Source organism: Phaethon lepturus, unplaced genomic scaffold (genome assembly GCF_000687285.1).
Source record: "Phaethon lepturus isolate BGI_N335 unplaced genomic scaffold, ASM68728v1 scaffold15886, whole genome shotgun sequence".
NCBI lineage: Eukaryota > Metazoa > Chordata > Aves > Phaethontiformes > Phaethontidae > Phaethon > Phaethon lepturus.
In genome coordinates, this window is record NW_010544257.1 from 1 (window position 1) to 15114 (window position 15114).

Consider the following 15114-nt stretch of genomic DNA (forward strand, 5'->3'; position numbering starts at 1 on the left):
TCTGCATGAGAGGGGAGTTTGGGCATGTTTTTTTGTTGGTTTTTGGTGACCAGTCTCTGTAGGACTGTATTGAATGGGGATGCCTCATCTGGTTCTGTCTAGGAGAAGAGCATGGCGTTGGGTGTTTTCCCAGGAAGAAGGGCCAGGGAGTGGGCTGTGCAGGTCCCAGGAGGAGAAGCTGGCTTGTCTTTCAAGTATGTTTCTTACTTCTTGGCACTTGCTGTTCCTCTTTTAATTCCACATTGCTCAAAGCGGGTTTGCATATCCCCCTGCAGCTTTTCTTATGTTTCCTAGATGTGTTTTCCATTTAAGTAACTAGCAGCAATTTGGAAGCTGGTGACTTGCTAACCTTGATCAGTGTTCTAAGTAAGTGACCAGCACATCTCTGGTGTGATGGCTGCTTTGAGGGTAACCTTCTAGCATGGCTTCTAGTGATTAGCGGTCACTTTTTAAGCTGCAAGAGCAGAATCTCCACAGTGACTTTGAAGAGAAACAAGTTCACATGGATAGACATGTTGGAGACAAACACAGGCTGAGTCACTTTTAGAAGTTTCTTTATGAAATTAAATGTTGCCCCTGGTCTGGGGGGAAGAGATAGTGCAAGAATGACTTTGTACATGCTACTGAATTCAGATATCCCTGGATGACCAGACTTTGGTCAGCTACAACATCAACAAACACTGGATTTCTGAGCTCTGCAGACAATTAGTGCTCACTCACACACTAGCCTCATGTTGGAATGAGCAGGTGTCTTCCTTCCAATGTCACAGGATGTCTCCTAAGCTAGGGAATTCAGTCAGTATGGCTTCTAACTCTCACTATGGTAAGGCAAGTCTTTCCTTTTTGCTAACCAAGGTTTAAATGAATTCTTTTTGGGTACAGTTTGGGTAGTTAAAGTGAGGCTCTTGATGCCAATTTTAGGCCTTTTTAAAGGGGCTTTCCATTTTATAAAGGTGTCAAAAACCTGTAGTAATACCTCTTGAATTGAGGGTCTGTGAGAATTTGCATAACAGTAATGGTTTTAGTCTTTCAGAGTTGAACTGTAGACTCATGACTTCTGGGAGCTAGGTTTGCAAATATTGACCTTTCTTTAAAAAAAACCAAAAACCAAACAACAGACAAAACAGGCATCAAGTTAACAACATCTGACAAGAACAATTACAGATTTACAAAATACACAGTTCTGATTTTTACCATAAATAAACACATTACAAACAATGAGCATTTTCATTGGCCAGGAAAGATGGCAGAATGATGGAGAGACGAGAATCTAAGGAGTTGAATACGGTATTAATTAGGCACATTTTTCTCTAACTTGTGTAACTTGAAACCCACTAGAGAGATTCTTGAACTTTTACTCATGCTGCAGGTTGATTGGCACAGTTTAATGTACTATATAGTTCATCAGTGGTGTTGAACTAACGGGAAGGAGCAGTGCAGTACTCACTGTTGTCTTGCCTGAGCGCCTGCAAAGGCTCACTGAATTAGATGTGTGTAGGAGGATCAGGGGCAGTGGGGGAGAGCAGAAGGGTTTATCCCTCCATGGAAAACATATCATGTCAGTGGACACGGAGCCGGCAGGTGTATCAATCAGCTGCCATCCCCTCTCTGGCAGCTGCCAGGCAGCAGTAGTATTCACAGCACAGAGGAGGGAGTCAAAGTACAGCTGACGAGCAAAATCTTTTCTGATGAAACATGTCAGGCTCCCTCCTGTGATCTCTTCCTGTAAGTTTGCCACTTGGGCGCTGTGCAAGGCTGGCTCCATGGGACTGGCACAAATGCACATGTGTGTGCAAGCACACACGCAGTGTCTCACCTCAGAGCCAGTGTGGTCAGTCAGTCTGCAAAATAAATAGGGAAGGCAGGAGCACGTGTGCCATCCTCTGTAAACACAGGATCAGAAGAACCTGGGCTCCACCTCCCAGGACTGATGGATAAAGTGCTTTCTCAGAAGGGGTTCAGGCACAAACACTGGGCTGCCCTTATTTCCGGAAGGGCGTCAGCCTGCTGATGTTCTGCCAGAAGTTCGAGGGCTTGCGCTTGGGCTCTGCCAGCATGAAGACTTGCTGCTGAGGGAGCGTAGTAGGCAGGGTGGGATGCTTCTGACGCATCAGAAAGTCATAGTATGGCCTAGTGACGGCTGCAGTGAGGAGGAGATGGGAAGCATGTTAGTTGAGCACAGCTCCCTTCCCTGCCCAGTCCCTGGTAAAGCTACAGGGGAGCAAACTGAGTTTGTCTTAGTATTACCCTTACTTTCAGCACTGCTTTTTAGGATTAGAGTTGATGCTGTGCAAGTCCCAGAAACATGAAGCATAACTGACGTGTTCTGTCAACACAACAGCAGGGCTAAAAAGCTCATCATTAGTGACAAACCTAACTAACTGGTGCCTTTGGTTGTTTTGGGAGAAGCAGCTGATGTGCATGTGCCTCTGTTGCCTGTTAAAACTTCCTGCACTGGGGCCAGTGCCCAGCCTGTAGACAGGGCCGGCTTGTGGGGTCTCTTCTACTGCTTTGCTCTGTCTGTTAGAGGGCTGCCCTCCTTCCAAATTACCCTCTGTTGTTTGCAGCCAAGCTTTCTTACTGGAGACTTAGCTGGGATTTACCTGCTGGCTGCTACCACCAGGAGGAAGTGGTTGCCTTGCTGTGGGTCCAGAAGAAGGCATGTGACATCTCTTCCTCTGGATATAAAGAGGGGTGGTGGCATCACAGAATGGGTTAGCAGGAATCTTCAGCTGACAGTGCTGTGGGCACAGGAACTTTCCTTTCTGTTGCTTGCGTTCAGAGTCCTCTGGCTGCTGCTAAATGTTCCTTGTCCCTTCGAAGTTTACTGAACAGCTCTGGCAATGAGCGTGGTACCTACTGTCAAAGCATCTTCCCCAGGCACAACTGCCCAAGCAGGAATAGTCCCTGTTGCAGTGACTTTTCTGACCCTCTTTGCATCAGGGGGGATTACTACAAAACTTAATCTTGTCTTTTCACGAAGGCAGGACCATGCTGCTTGGAGAGCCTTGTTTCTAGGGCGAGGCCGTGAACTAGCCTTTGAACAGAAGCTGACGGCTTCTGTGTAACCGGCTTCTGGCACAGCGCTCAGCGGTTAGGTGCAAAGCAGCTCTCCTGTAGTTAGGGATAGTTACCTGACTCCAGCTATCTGAATCTGCCAGGAACTACACTGCAGATTGTCTGGCCTTTCTGAGGAGTTTGTTAATGCCACTTCATTGAAACGATTCCCATACAGGAAATACAGACCCACCCCCGTTCAAGCAGCATTTATATGTGACTCACCCTTAGGCTTCCCAGTATGGTGCTGCTTGCTGGCATTCAGCATTGCCTGCTTTTTCTGCACCTCTGTGATTGAAAAACCTGGAAGATAAAGTAGACTTTGGCAGCAGCAGGTCATCATTTTGTAGCGGGGAAAGCATGGCATAGACAGTAAGGGAAATAGAGGGGTAGGAAGATGCCTGAGGTGAGAGGTCCCAAGCTGGAAGGGGCACATACTGCTCCCCCCAGCCCCAGCTGCACAACTCTTCCCTACCTCTCATGCAAGGTTTACTGCCTGCCCTCTCCCTGCAGTGCTTTGCTGGGTGAAGAAGCCAGTCCAGACCACTTGTGGTTCAAATCTCATTACGAACATTCCAGGTCAGGTTGGACGGGGCTCTGAGCAACCTGCTCTACTTGAAGATGTCCCTGCTCGTTGCAGGGAGGGTTGGACTAGGTGACCTTTAAAGGTCCCTTGCAACCCAAACCATTCTATGATTCTATGATTAAAGACACATTGGCCTCCTTAAGGACATACTGCTCATGGTGGTTTGTATTTTTTTTTTTTTCATCGCACAAATTCTTTCAGAATGTGCAGTTCAGCAGCCCAGAGCTGCACTGGAGCATGGATTGGCTTCCCCACCCTTTCACTCCTAGGCATTGAGGCATTGGCTGGTGGTTAAAAAAAGAAGAAAAAAAAACCCCACAACAAAACAACACTGTCTCACAGCATTGCCCTTTCCATACCAGTCTCCTGGTCGAGCTGAACCTGTCTCCTTTCATTCTCAAACGCCTTCAGCCAGCGCTGTTTCAGCTCAGGCTTTTTTGCACAGAATAAGTGGACTTCCTCAGCATCTCGGCAGTGCAACTTAAATGCGTTTTTCACACTGATATTGAAGTCCTTGTCCTTCCCATCTTCTACATCCAGTATTTCCATATCATCCATGTTGATCCGACTCTTATAATACAAGATGTCCCGGCGCAGAAGGTCCTGTAAGAGAGATCACACAGACCCATACAGACATTACTGTTTCCTGTCCTGTCCCTTCCTTAAACATTCATTTTCTTTGGTATGATGGAGTATGCAATCCACTTGGCAGTCATTACGGTCCTGTAAGAAAAGTTGATACTGGATTTGAATCTCTGGAAGTGCAGAGTGCTGAGCTCCTGTTGACACGGTTGGCAGTGAGGGGAATCGCATGGTTTCTTCTAGTGGTGGGGTCAGGATAGGCTGGCATCTGCTGTTGTGGGATATCAGCTGCCCTGCAGAGCTCTGAATGAGAAGCAAGCCTGTGGTATTACACATGATCCCAAATCCTCATTAAGCCCGTGTCAGAAAATAGTGTTTGAATCCTACAAGTCCTAGTTAGAAAGCCAAAAAAAATCCTAATTGGCTTTTGTGTTGAAAAGTAAATTTGAGAGCAGTGATAAAACAGTGAGAGTCTCTCTTTTGCCTAAGTTACCTTGAGGTACCTGTATGCCATGGATTATGAAAAAGAAAAAAAAAAAGGAAATTTGTTATGTTCAGTTCTGAAATTCTATGGAAGATCCTTTCATGTGCTCTAGGAAGGATGATTTTTTTTTTTTTAAATACTTAGGAGAAGTAGCATGGGCTGTACTTGCAGACTTACATATGACGTTAATATGGTTTTGTTAATGTGTCAAGGCCCACAGCTCTTCATCAGAGCTGCAGTTACCTTCTGAATATGATACTAATCTCACATGGAAATGCATATAAACAGACACACACACACCCCCCATATTTAAAAGAAAATGGCTGACAATACTCATGTTTGAGTTGTATGACATGAAATAAAGCCATATGCTAACCCTAGAAGCACTGCAATGCTTTCCTCTTTTGCTGAAAGAACTAGGCAAGTAGTTAGTTCCTGCGGCTTATTGCTGTGGTCAGGTGCACAGCGCACACCAGGATGTCTGAGAAATGCACATAAAAATCTCTGTGCCAGAAGCACATATGATGCCAGTAAGTATTAAGGAAACAACGGGGTAGAGAGGGAGTTCACTCAAATTCTGTAGCATTTGTGCCTGGCTAGTGAGGTTACCTTCTTGCAGCAGACAAGCTGGTGATCAAAGAGGAAGAACATCCTCTGTTGGCTCTTGGCTTGAGGGTGGGAGATTTTGGTTAATTCCCCAGAATAGATGAGTTCTGAGCTTCTGACTAGGACATCTTCACCCTGAGAACAGCACAAAGAACAGGTTGGTCTCAACCATCCAAAAACAGGGGAGAAGAAATAAGCCCATAGTCTCATAGGAGAACCTCAGCTTGGCAGAGGGGTCTGTGTGGCTGTGGGGCCTGAATTCCTCTGACAAAACTTTCTGCTCGGAATTTAAGTTTTGGAGGACAGTCCTTGTCACATCGAGGTGACTCTGCACCCTTGTGGCACCCAGTGAATGGGAACTGAATTTGATAAGAACAATAGTGTGTTAAATGAAAAAAGTCTCCTTTTCTAGGGAGTCTGCTCAGGGCAGGTGGTCCATCCCTGACGTTAAAGGGACATAAGCAGAGAGCTGAGAATTTAGCCTGACGTCCTTGGGGAGGAAGACAGTTTGGTTTTACTGAGTCTAGGATTTGGAAAATAAGTACTTCTGTTTCGTTTATTTAGCAGGTTTTTTAAAAAGTTTACAGGGAACCTTGGCTTCCTTTGTCACTGTATGAGAGCTTGCCTTTCTGTAAGAATAACGTGACTTATTAAGCATTAAGGGACAGTTCTGCTCATCTTGAGAGTTTGAAGTCACTCAAGATAAGATGGGGGGCAAGGGGAAAATAATAGGATTTCATTAACCTACATGGTAATTTTATTCTACAAGGAAAATGGGGAAGTAAAAATCCCAGGGAACATGCAAAGGCAGCTGGTCTAGCTTGGTTATGTGCTAGACCTTTTCAGTTGTACTAAAAGATCCCATCTGTTGAAATAAAAACAACAAAACAAAAAAAAACACATAGAGAGGCTCAGCAGAACTGAGGTAGGGCTAGCCAGTAATCCCTATGAAGATCTTGCTGTAGGCAGAAGCTGTTGGAGGGGGAGAAGAGTGGCAACACAAAACATTGAATTCATGGGGAAAGTAAGTCTCCTACCTCCCAGTCTTCTATCGAACTTTGCCACTGCGCAATTTTGTCAATGTTCTCCAGCCGCCGCTTTCTCTCATTGATGAGCTGAGCAACGTTCTTCATGGCATCTAAGGCAGCTTCGACATCTTTAAAATCCCTAGGGCGGGGCAGGGCAGAGGTGTTAGGCACGACAAAATGACATACGCATATCGTAGCTACACTCCAAAGGAGTGCAGTCTAGCATGGCCTAGGGCTGGAGAGCAGAAGCAGGAGTCCCACTTGCAGTTCTATCCCAGCTGTTTCATACTGGAAGTCGGAGGTACATGTTTCTGTGGGCAGCTTTTCAGAGGCGTGCTGGTTTTGAGGCACAGATTATAGTCTCGTAACAAATCCAGGCCCAATTTGTAGAAGGAAAGGGTATAAGCAAACAAATCCAGCCACAGAGGTGTAAATACAAGTTGCTGGAAGAATCTCCAGGGCTTTCCATGCCTTGTTTTTTTTCTGCAACATAATACAATATATTCATAATGCCACTGTTTTCTTACGGGGGCTGGCTCTGCCATGGATAGGTAAGGCAGCTCAGCAATAACTGGCTTTATTTCAAATAGGAGCTGATGGTTTATCTGGAGGGCAGGACAGAAGCTGATCTACCCTTCCCCACGCACCTTCTGCTGCCACAAGCTACTTCTGCCGAGTTCAGAGTAGCTGGGAAGGAGCTGTTCTGCACAACTTAACTCTAATGCAATTTTCAAAACGTCTGTGTACCGCTTTAAAAAGCTTTCCGTTAAGAGGTCAGCTTCAGAACAACATGCTTATAGATCTAATAAAGACATGCTTAGAACCATTCTGAGAAATACCAGTGCTGTAATTAGGAGGGTAAAATTAAGTCAAGTCACAGTGGACCAATATCGCCACTTTCCTTTAATACAGATTTTTCATGTTTTATTTCTGTTGCTAATTATTTCAGATGCTTGATTAAGTGACATAGTTATTTGAGCCGAGGGCAGTGCCTTCATCCTGAAACTGAGCAATGGATTTGGAGGCATCTGAGCTAGTGCTAAAGGGGAACCGAGTGTGCGTGGCTTGACTGCTCTAGGCCACGACTTCCCACTGGAGAAGCACTGGGCAAAATTCATGACTACCACTCAGCCCTGACATGCTATGGTATAGTTACATGGACGTTTTTGGGTACATTCGATCAGTGCTTTTGGAGGTAAATTTTTCAACACCACCACTGGAAACATTTAACTCTGAAGTACGTACGTGCTGGTATCACAGATATATGGGCCAAATAAAATAGAAAAGTACCATTATAAGGAGGGCCTTGCAACTCCAGAGCTGTAACATACAGGAACACCTAGTGCTACTGTCATGGAAAATGATGTATTTGATAGCAAAATACTTTTTTTTCCCTTGGTTTCTACAAGGTAACACAGAAGAATCATGGTATTGACTGCTCTTGACAAAGCTGCCTTCAATACATGATTCTGTATTAGTCCATTTCTTTGAGACCAGTCTCGTTCCTCCCCACCATGCTGACCTACCTGTGTTGGGGGTTGGTGTATTTGAGCAGTTCAGCCAGCTGCAGTGGATATTTGCAGATTTTCTGCACGGGAGTCAGCAGAAACCCATCCAGAGAGATGTCGATCATCTTCTGCAGCAGGCGGCAGGCTTCGAAGAAGTAGACGTACTTGTTAACTTTGGTGAGGCGGGACAGCTCCATGCAGGCGTTGGGGTGGTTGTTGCAGTATTCAGAGTATATCTGAAACTCTGTTTGCTGCAAGGGAAATGAAGGGAGTTACTGTCCCTCCTCTTCAGGTGATGGCCTGGCTCAAACTGCTGCGTGTGAGTTCCCTGTGTAGGTCCTGCTGCTGTATCACATGGGGCTCTGTGGTAATTTGTATCCTCCGCAGACTTTGAAGCCCAGAGATCTAAAGCTGGGCATGGGCAGCGTATATTATAGGTTACAGCACATGCAGCCTATCTGAGAGACTGAGACATTGCCATGTATTCTGGCCTGCGCTCAGCTAAATGTTTTTAATGACCGGATCGGCCGTTGCTGACCTTGCAATTATCTCAAAATATCAAAGCTGTAAGCTCAGGTCCAGCTCGAGATTTTGGAATCTTCCTACATTTTTTCCTAAAGTAGCATGGTCTGGCAGGGAGTACAGTGCTCCGAAGCTGAGGCGCTTTGCAAGTGTTCTTTCCACAGCCACAAGAGCTAGAGGATGTTTCACTGGGAGGTGGGTAGAGGTTGAATGGGGCAGGGGGTGGGGTGGTGGCATTTAATTTGGTTGGGTGGGGTTTTTTAAACAGAGGTTCACTTCTGTCTAACTGTCCATTTCTAAATCCTCTGGCTTAATCCATGCTCAGCTACCCCTTTCTTATGAAATCAAATTTACTTACGTATTCCAAGAAGCAGGAGCCAACCTCACTCAAATGTGGGTGGTCTTTGTTGAACTTTTTCTCCAGTGCTTTAACAAATTTCTTCTGGCACCTGTAGATGTCCTCAATATTCCCAAAGATTGTCTTCAGCTGTTCTTCTGTAAACATGTCAGCTCTTTTGCGGCACTGCTTAATGTAACCCTAGGACAAAACCAGATTGGAAGGCTTCCTGGGCATTTGCTCTGTGGCCTCTAGTTATCAACAGGAAACCCCATGGACTGTAGCCAGTTGTACACCAGGTTCCTGCACCCCCTTCTTGCATCGGTGCATCCATGTTTTAGCTATTATTTCCTCCTCTAATACCACCCCGAGTAGAAAGAGAAACCAAGCCACAGTTACATCACTGCCTTAAACGGTACAGTAATCCACACTTGAAGGAGTCCCAGAGCTGCTTTCTCTCATGTTAAAAACAGACTTACCTGTCTGCAGGCTGTGGGGTGTTCTGCCCCCATCACCGATCCACTGACAGATTTCAGCCAATTAAATCCAGTTGTAGATCTGGTTTGGATGCTTGTGTTAGGAAATGCCTGGTTGACTCAAGGGAGGAGGAGTGCGCAAAGGGACACTACAGAAGGAGAGGCTGGTCTGGTAAGTGTGTGCTGCCTTGCCCCAGCTGGCTCTCCTGGAAGGCACTACTTTTTTGTGTCATTTCGGTGAAGAACTATGATTCCTGCAAAACCCTTACCAATTACCTTCATTTACCCCAGCGCGTATGACAGCGTGTCTCCTTTAGAAGAGGTGGTGTTGCAATATTCAGCATATTTGCAAGCGAAAGACCTAATTGGCTGAACATCCCCTAGTTGTTTCGATCTGAGCATGACTTGCCTGAAGGCTGGAGTTGCTGATTATATTACCTCAGAACATACATTAAAGAGGACAGCAATGCTAGACGTTTACTTTTCTCTGGCTTGGGAAATTCAATTAATTCCATTTAATCAGAGCCCAACTGGGTGCTCCAAATAGAAAAGCATTTGGGGTATTGCTGTAATGAATTGTCTTCTGTTTTCTGGGCATGCAACACCATTTAGCAGAGCAGGCTCTGATGGAAGTACAGTCTCATTTTCAAAGTTCCCTGCTTAGAGTCACACTCTGGGCAAGGATGAGACATACTCTGTTATCCTTCAAACACGTTCTTACATTCATGTCCCCCTTTGTCCCGTTACCTCACAAATGTCCTTCAGGTGCTTGATGTAGTCTCTCTCTGTGCTTATGATCTCATTGATGACATTGGTCCTCATTTGGTCTTTGGTGGTCTGCCCCATCCCAAAGCGGCGGGTGCCACTGCTGGAGTCGTCCTCTTTGCCACCCTCTACTTTCAGGGGATAATCTTCCATGGGTTCATCCTGGTTTACTCGCAGCTGTGCCAGACACACAAGATGTTCACCGTTTGTATTGCTAAACACAGCTCTTCCAAGGAAAAGAACTTTGGGACAGTTGACCGAATGGCAGACAAAGACTGAGCTAGGGTAAGGGAAGGATGGGGAAAGGGGAAACTAAGGCCAGATAGTCAGTTTTGGGAGGGCACTTTCAAGGCACATAACAGCTGCTCCCACTGTGTGACATGGGTGGCTTTAAGCAGGCATCTCTTGTGGACAGAAGTCACAGAGTCCTCCAGGAAGAATACATAGAAAATCAGGACAAAAATGGTTTATCAAGTGAAATCTGCCTAGGTACTTGTGAGGGGGTGCTCAGGGAGGGAGGGGGGAAACCAGCAAATAGCTGCTTTCTTATATAGCATCACTGTTGTTCTCATACTGTAAATAACACGTGGCCCGCTTCCCCTGTATCTGCTTCCCCAAGATTACTTAAAGAGAATTTATTGTTAATATAAAAGCAGATACAGACGCCAGTGGGAATACATAGTGTGGTAAGGAGTGGGATTACGTTACAGGGCTGTGTGTGAAACTCGCGGTTCCGTCATAGTGCCCATCAGATGGCAGCACAGCATGAGCACAGAACACCACCAGCCTTTTGTAGGCACACCGTCCTACAGAGCCTGTATTGTCAACAATAGCCAAGTACCTTGTACCTTAGTTAATAGCAGGCAACTATTGGAGCATTTCACTTAGGGGCTTTCTTTTATGTACTAGTGCTGTAGCTCTCAGAGTGCCCATGGAAGTATTTTGTGCAACTCGAACGATCAATCCCAGCACAGAGAAGAAGTGAAAAACACTGAAGCAGGAACATACATAACTGTAGGCATTTTTAGTACAATGACACAGAACTGCTTTAAGCTTTTAATGTAGTTTCTTCTAGGCAGGATTACTTACCACTTGATACAGAGAGATCTACATACAAAAAATAGTGCATACCCATCCCTTGTCAGCATAAGCACAGATTACATTTACTCACTGTTTCCAGCTGCTGAAGCCCTCAAGATGTGCACTCCTGGTTTTCCTTCACCATGAGCAGAACAACATTGGCTACTCTTAAACTCAGACCTTGGCCTGAATCTTGTGTGGAGTAACTTGAGACACCTGCAGATTTATCCCAAGTGCCCAAACATACCAGCCTTCCCAGCAGTAAGCTTCAGACCCAGTGATAATTAGCAGGAAATCTTCACTCAGATGTTTGAAGAAGTGTTGTAATTACTCTGCTAAAAGAACTTGTTACTGTGCATCCCTAATGGGCTAGAACTAGTCTACTTTCCTCTGAAATTTTATCACGGATTTTTGCCAACCAGGACAACAATTCCACTCATCAGTAACATGAACAGAAAAAAGACCTGTGTTTTGACTGTGAAAAAAGCAGTTCCATCCCCACCAGTGCTGGGAGTTTGGTCCTAGTAATCATACTTGCAACAACATCCACTGTTGGTAATAGTTATCCAGCTGAGACTGCCTCCTGCAATCTATAACAAATCATTTCAAAACTTTTAGAGCACTATCTGCCCCACTTCTCCAAGGACTTTTGCTACAGACACCAGACCACCATGTATCACCTCCTTTCATGCTTCACCTGGTTTTGGGTCACTTGTGATCTGAAGTGACCCAGATAAAGAGCTAAAGGGCTGAGGATCTCTGCCCGTAGGCACCTAATGGCCTTTAGAGCACTGAGGAGCCTGCCCTGAAGTGGTGAAAGCAGTCGGGCATCCACACCAGCAGCCGCAGCCCACAGAAAGGAAAAGTAAGTGCCTTTCTGCTCACAGCAGGGAAGGAGTTGCACAGACATTACACCTCACTTGCACAGAGAACTCTGATGCGTTTCAGAATGCTCTGTTGGAAGTTAATCTGATGTCTGCAGTATACAGCCGGGACTGTCTGGGATGTTCTGCATAGCTATTTCTATACGGTCTTTATAGCTGGCACCGAGGGAAAGCCTTGACCCACAAGCATCAAGTGTTTCATATCTCCCCTCATCAGCTGTCCCACATAATCTCCAAGACATTTTTTGTGGCTTTCTCCATTTTTTTAAATGCTTGGAATACAGTGTTGTGTGGTGGGCCAGTAGTCTGCTGTTTTGAAGACTCCAGGGCTAAGAGAAGGTGGATGCATGAGTCAGGTGGCTGCATACTTTGGGACGCAGCATTGTGCTGGACCCAGCACCAGATGGAGAAAGCTAAATTTGGTGCCATGCTCATCTATTGTCCAAGGTGGACACTAGAATGAAGATGTCTACCAGCTGCATCTGGGATTCCTCTAAGAGAGTGTTTGTTGATTGTTCCTGAACGGGATGCTGTGTGCTTGGGCACAAACCAGCTGATACACATACGGGTAAAGCAGGAGCCCTGGCGCAGCTCAGCTTAGCTCCAGATTCTGGTACTGAACCACCCTTGCCCTGATTTACTCATGTGAAGAGGGGCTTCTCCACACTGGTGGCAGCTCAGCTAGGGGGGCCCAATGTACCATAGCCATGTGTAGAGGAATAGTAACAAGATGTGTTGAACCAACTGTCTCTAGCAGTAAAAGTGCTGAGGAGTCGCTACAGAACACTAAACCTGGGGAAAAAGAACAAACACTTGGTGCTAATGGAGAGGCATAAAGAAACATCAAGCTCCTACCCGTACAAAGCTGGCTGGAAACCAGCCTTCGCTGTCCAGAATCCTCCCCCACCACCACTCCTTGTTGGTAGCATCCATTACTTCAATGACATCGCCGGCCTTGAATCCCAGCTCTTGGTCATCCATCGTGACGTGGTCCCAGAGGGCTTCTGCGTACACCACGCTGCCATCACTGATGAGCTGTGGACAGAACAAGACAAACTGTTGGCTCCCTCCAAGAAAGCAGTGCAGTCTGCCAACATGGCTGCAGCTTTGGCACCATTGCTGCTGAGCCAAACAAGTGTTGGTAACGCTTCTTCCCCATGAACAATGTGAAAAGGAGTTGGTGCTAGTCCGGCAGTTGCTTCGACTGACCTTGCTCTCAGTAGCATTTATTTAGAATCGCTTGGTCACAGTATGTTTACTACCATAAAGAACATAAATTTGATGCTCTGGAATTTCTTACTGGTGACTTTGCCTCAGCCAGCCAAGAGAGGCTCAGGGGTACATTGTTGGTGGAGGATTCTCTTGTGCTGCCAGTGCAGCCCTGCTTTGGAAAGCCTTGAAATAAAACCTTGAGCATCAATGTTTAGAGACATACTTCAGAGCAGGAAGTACTCTGAGGCCTCCGACCTAGTCTAGCATGGATAGAGCCTTCAGTCTTTAAGGTGGTTAAACTTAGCACCTAAGCTGCTTAAAATAAGTCTCCTGGTTAAAGTAATTATACTGAGGGACAACGGTTATTTACCACATGTCCCATAGAGGGCCTACTCTAGGAAAAAAAGGACCCCCAACAATTAAAAAAAAACAAAACAAACAAACAAAAAAATCCCAACCCACATGGCTGGAGTCTGTGAGGGGGCTCTTGAACACAGTGACGATTGCGTCTGTACGTGCGTGATGCCATTGTCAACCATTCACACCTTAGCTATGGCACAGCTAAGTAACACTTGGGCCCTGTTGCAGTGGTGTATTTGTAAGCTTGTCCTGCTGGCCCCTACAACAGGGCTGCCTGCCTGATGCCCACAGGTTTATCATGTCAGTCTGTCCTTTGAATTGCAGCAACTACAGAGTACATGCACAGACTTTTTGGGGCCTGAGCATGACTGTGAGTGTCTGAACACCAAGGATTTCCCCAACAAGGCAGAGTGTATACTGGAGTCCTGCGGAAAAGGACTTTACTCAGCCATTCTGGAGTGGCAGTGAAGCCCTATTTTTCTCCAGGAAGACGGTGCAATGGTAAACTCTGGGAAGACAACAGAAAGAGCAGCCTATGAGGCACAAGGGAGAAAGAGAAAACCTGTATAAAACCCACTGTCCATGGTATATCTCACAACATTGCAGCAGGATCACCACAGCTACATAATGCTCATGTCATCCATGCGGGGCACCTTAGATTGCTCGGTCACACAGTTAGTTATCTACTACTCCACGTTACTATTTTTGCCTCTGCCCAAAGAATAAAGATGCATGTTGGTAAAAGAACATCAGGATAATTGTGCATACAGTAAATCAGGAGAGATTTAACAAAGCATTTGAAGGAAAATACAACTACAGTCTGCTTTTGGGTACCACATGCCCCTTCACTGAACCAGAAACAGCTTAATGCAGTGTTTCCACTCTGACAAAAGTAACAGGATGTCGGGGAAGGAGAGGATGAGAGGTTCCCGCTTATCTACATAGCCATCGTGCTGGCACTCCCTACACTGCCTTTTCTCGGCTGTCCTCTGCTACACCACCACGGGGCTGGGTGCATCCTTACTGGAGGTTTCTGATCTTCACAGGGGTGAGCAGTCACTGTGGTGAGGCCCAGCAAGCAGGGAACGTAAGGGACATGCTGCTGTCAGCCAGCCAGCCAGTGGCGTAACAGGAAAATAATCCAAGGGTCTTAAACCATGTCTCACTAGTCTAAGCTCCTATAGCAAGGAGAGGCTTTGATCACAAGGCAAGTAGAGAAGTAGTATCATTAGTCTCAGAAAGCCAAACATCAAGAGATATTGATGAATGCACCATACAGGAGAGGCAGCTACACCCAGTCAAATGGCAGATATTTGTCCAAATGAGCTGTGGAGGAAAAGGGTATTTGAGCTTAAAATTAATGCATACAGCTGTTAGAGCTATGTGTGATGCAGTGAGGTGATGCTACATGTGTCTCAGTGGAGGGAGGGGATGAAGAGTCACGCGACAGCAAAGATGCAGGGGTTATGAATGTGTTAGAAACCACAGAAGCACCTGAGAATGGTCACACAGGAATTAGAGCTTCTCCCTGAAAAAAGGGAGAGCCCAGCTGAAGTGTAGCTACACCAATCAGTGCATGCAGCATGGGCAACCAACAGGAGGAGCTGGAAGCCATTGTGCAGCAGGA

General features: G+C 46.0%; 1 protein-coding gene across 1 annotated transcript; it reads right to left on the reverse strand.

Moving 5' to 3' along the window:
- Positions 1-1982: 1982 nt before the first annotated feature.
- On the reverse strand, positions 1983-12947 carry LOC104621986 (rho guanine nucleotide exchange factor 4-like). The gene is made up of 9 exons (XM_010288624.1): positions 12771-12947; positions 9934-10128; positions 8732-8911; positions 7870-8102; positions 6353-6482; positions 5319-5450; positions 4003-4246; positions 3283-3360; positions 1983-2140 (listed from the first exon to the last, which is right to left on the reverse strand). Exons 1-9 carry the CDS (start codon positions 12894-12896, stop codon positions 1983-1985), a joined length of 1476 nt encoding a protein of 491 aa, XP_010286926.1. The 5' UTR covers positions 12897-12947.
- Between the last annotated feature and the right edge of the window lie 2167 nt (positions 12948-15114).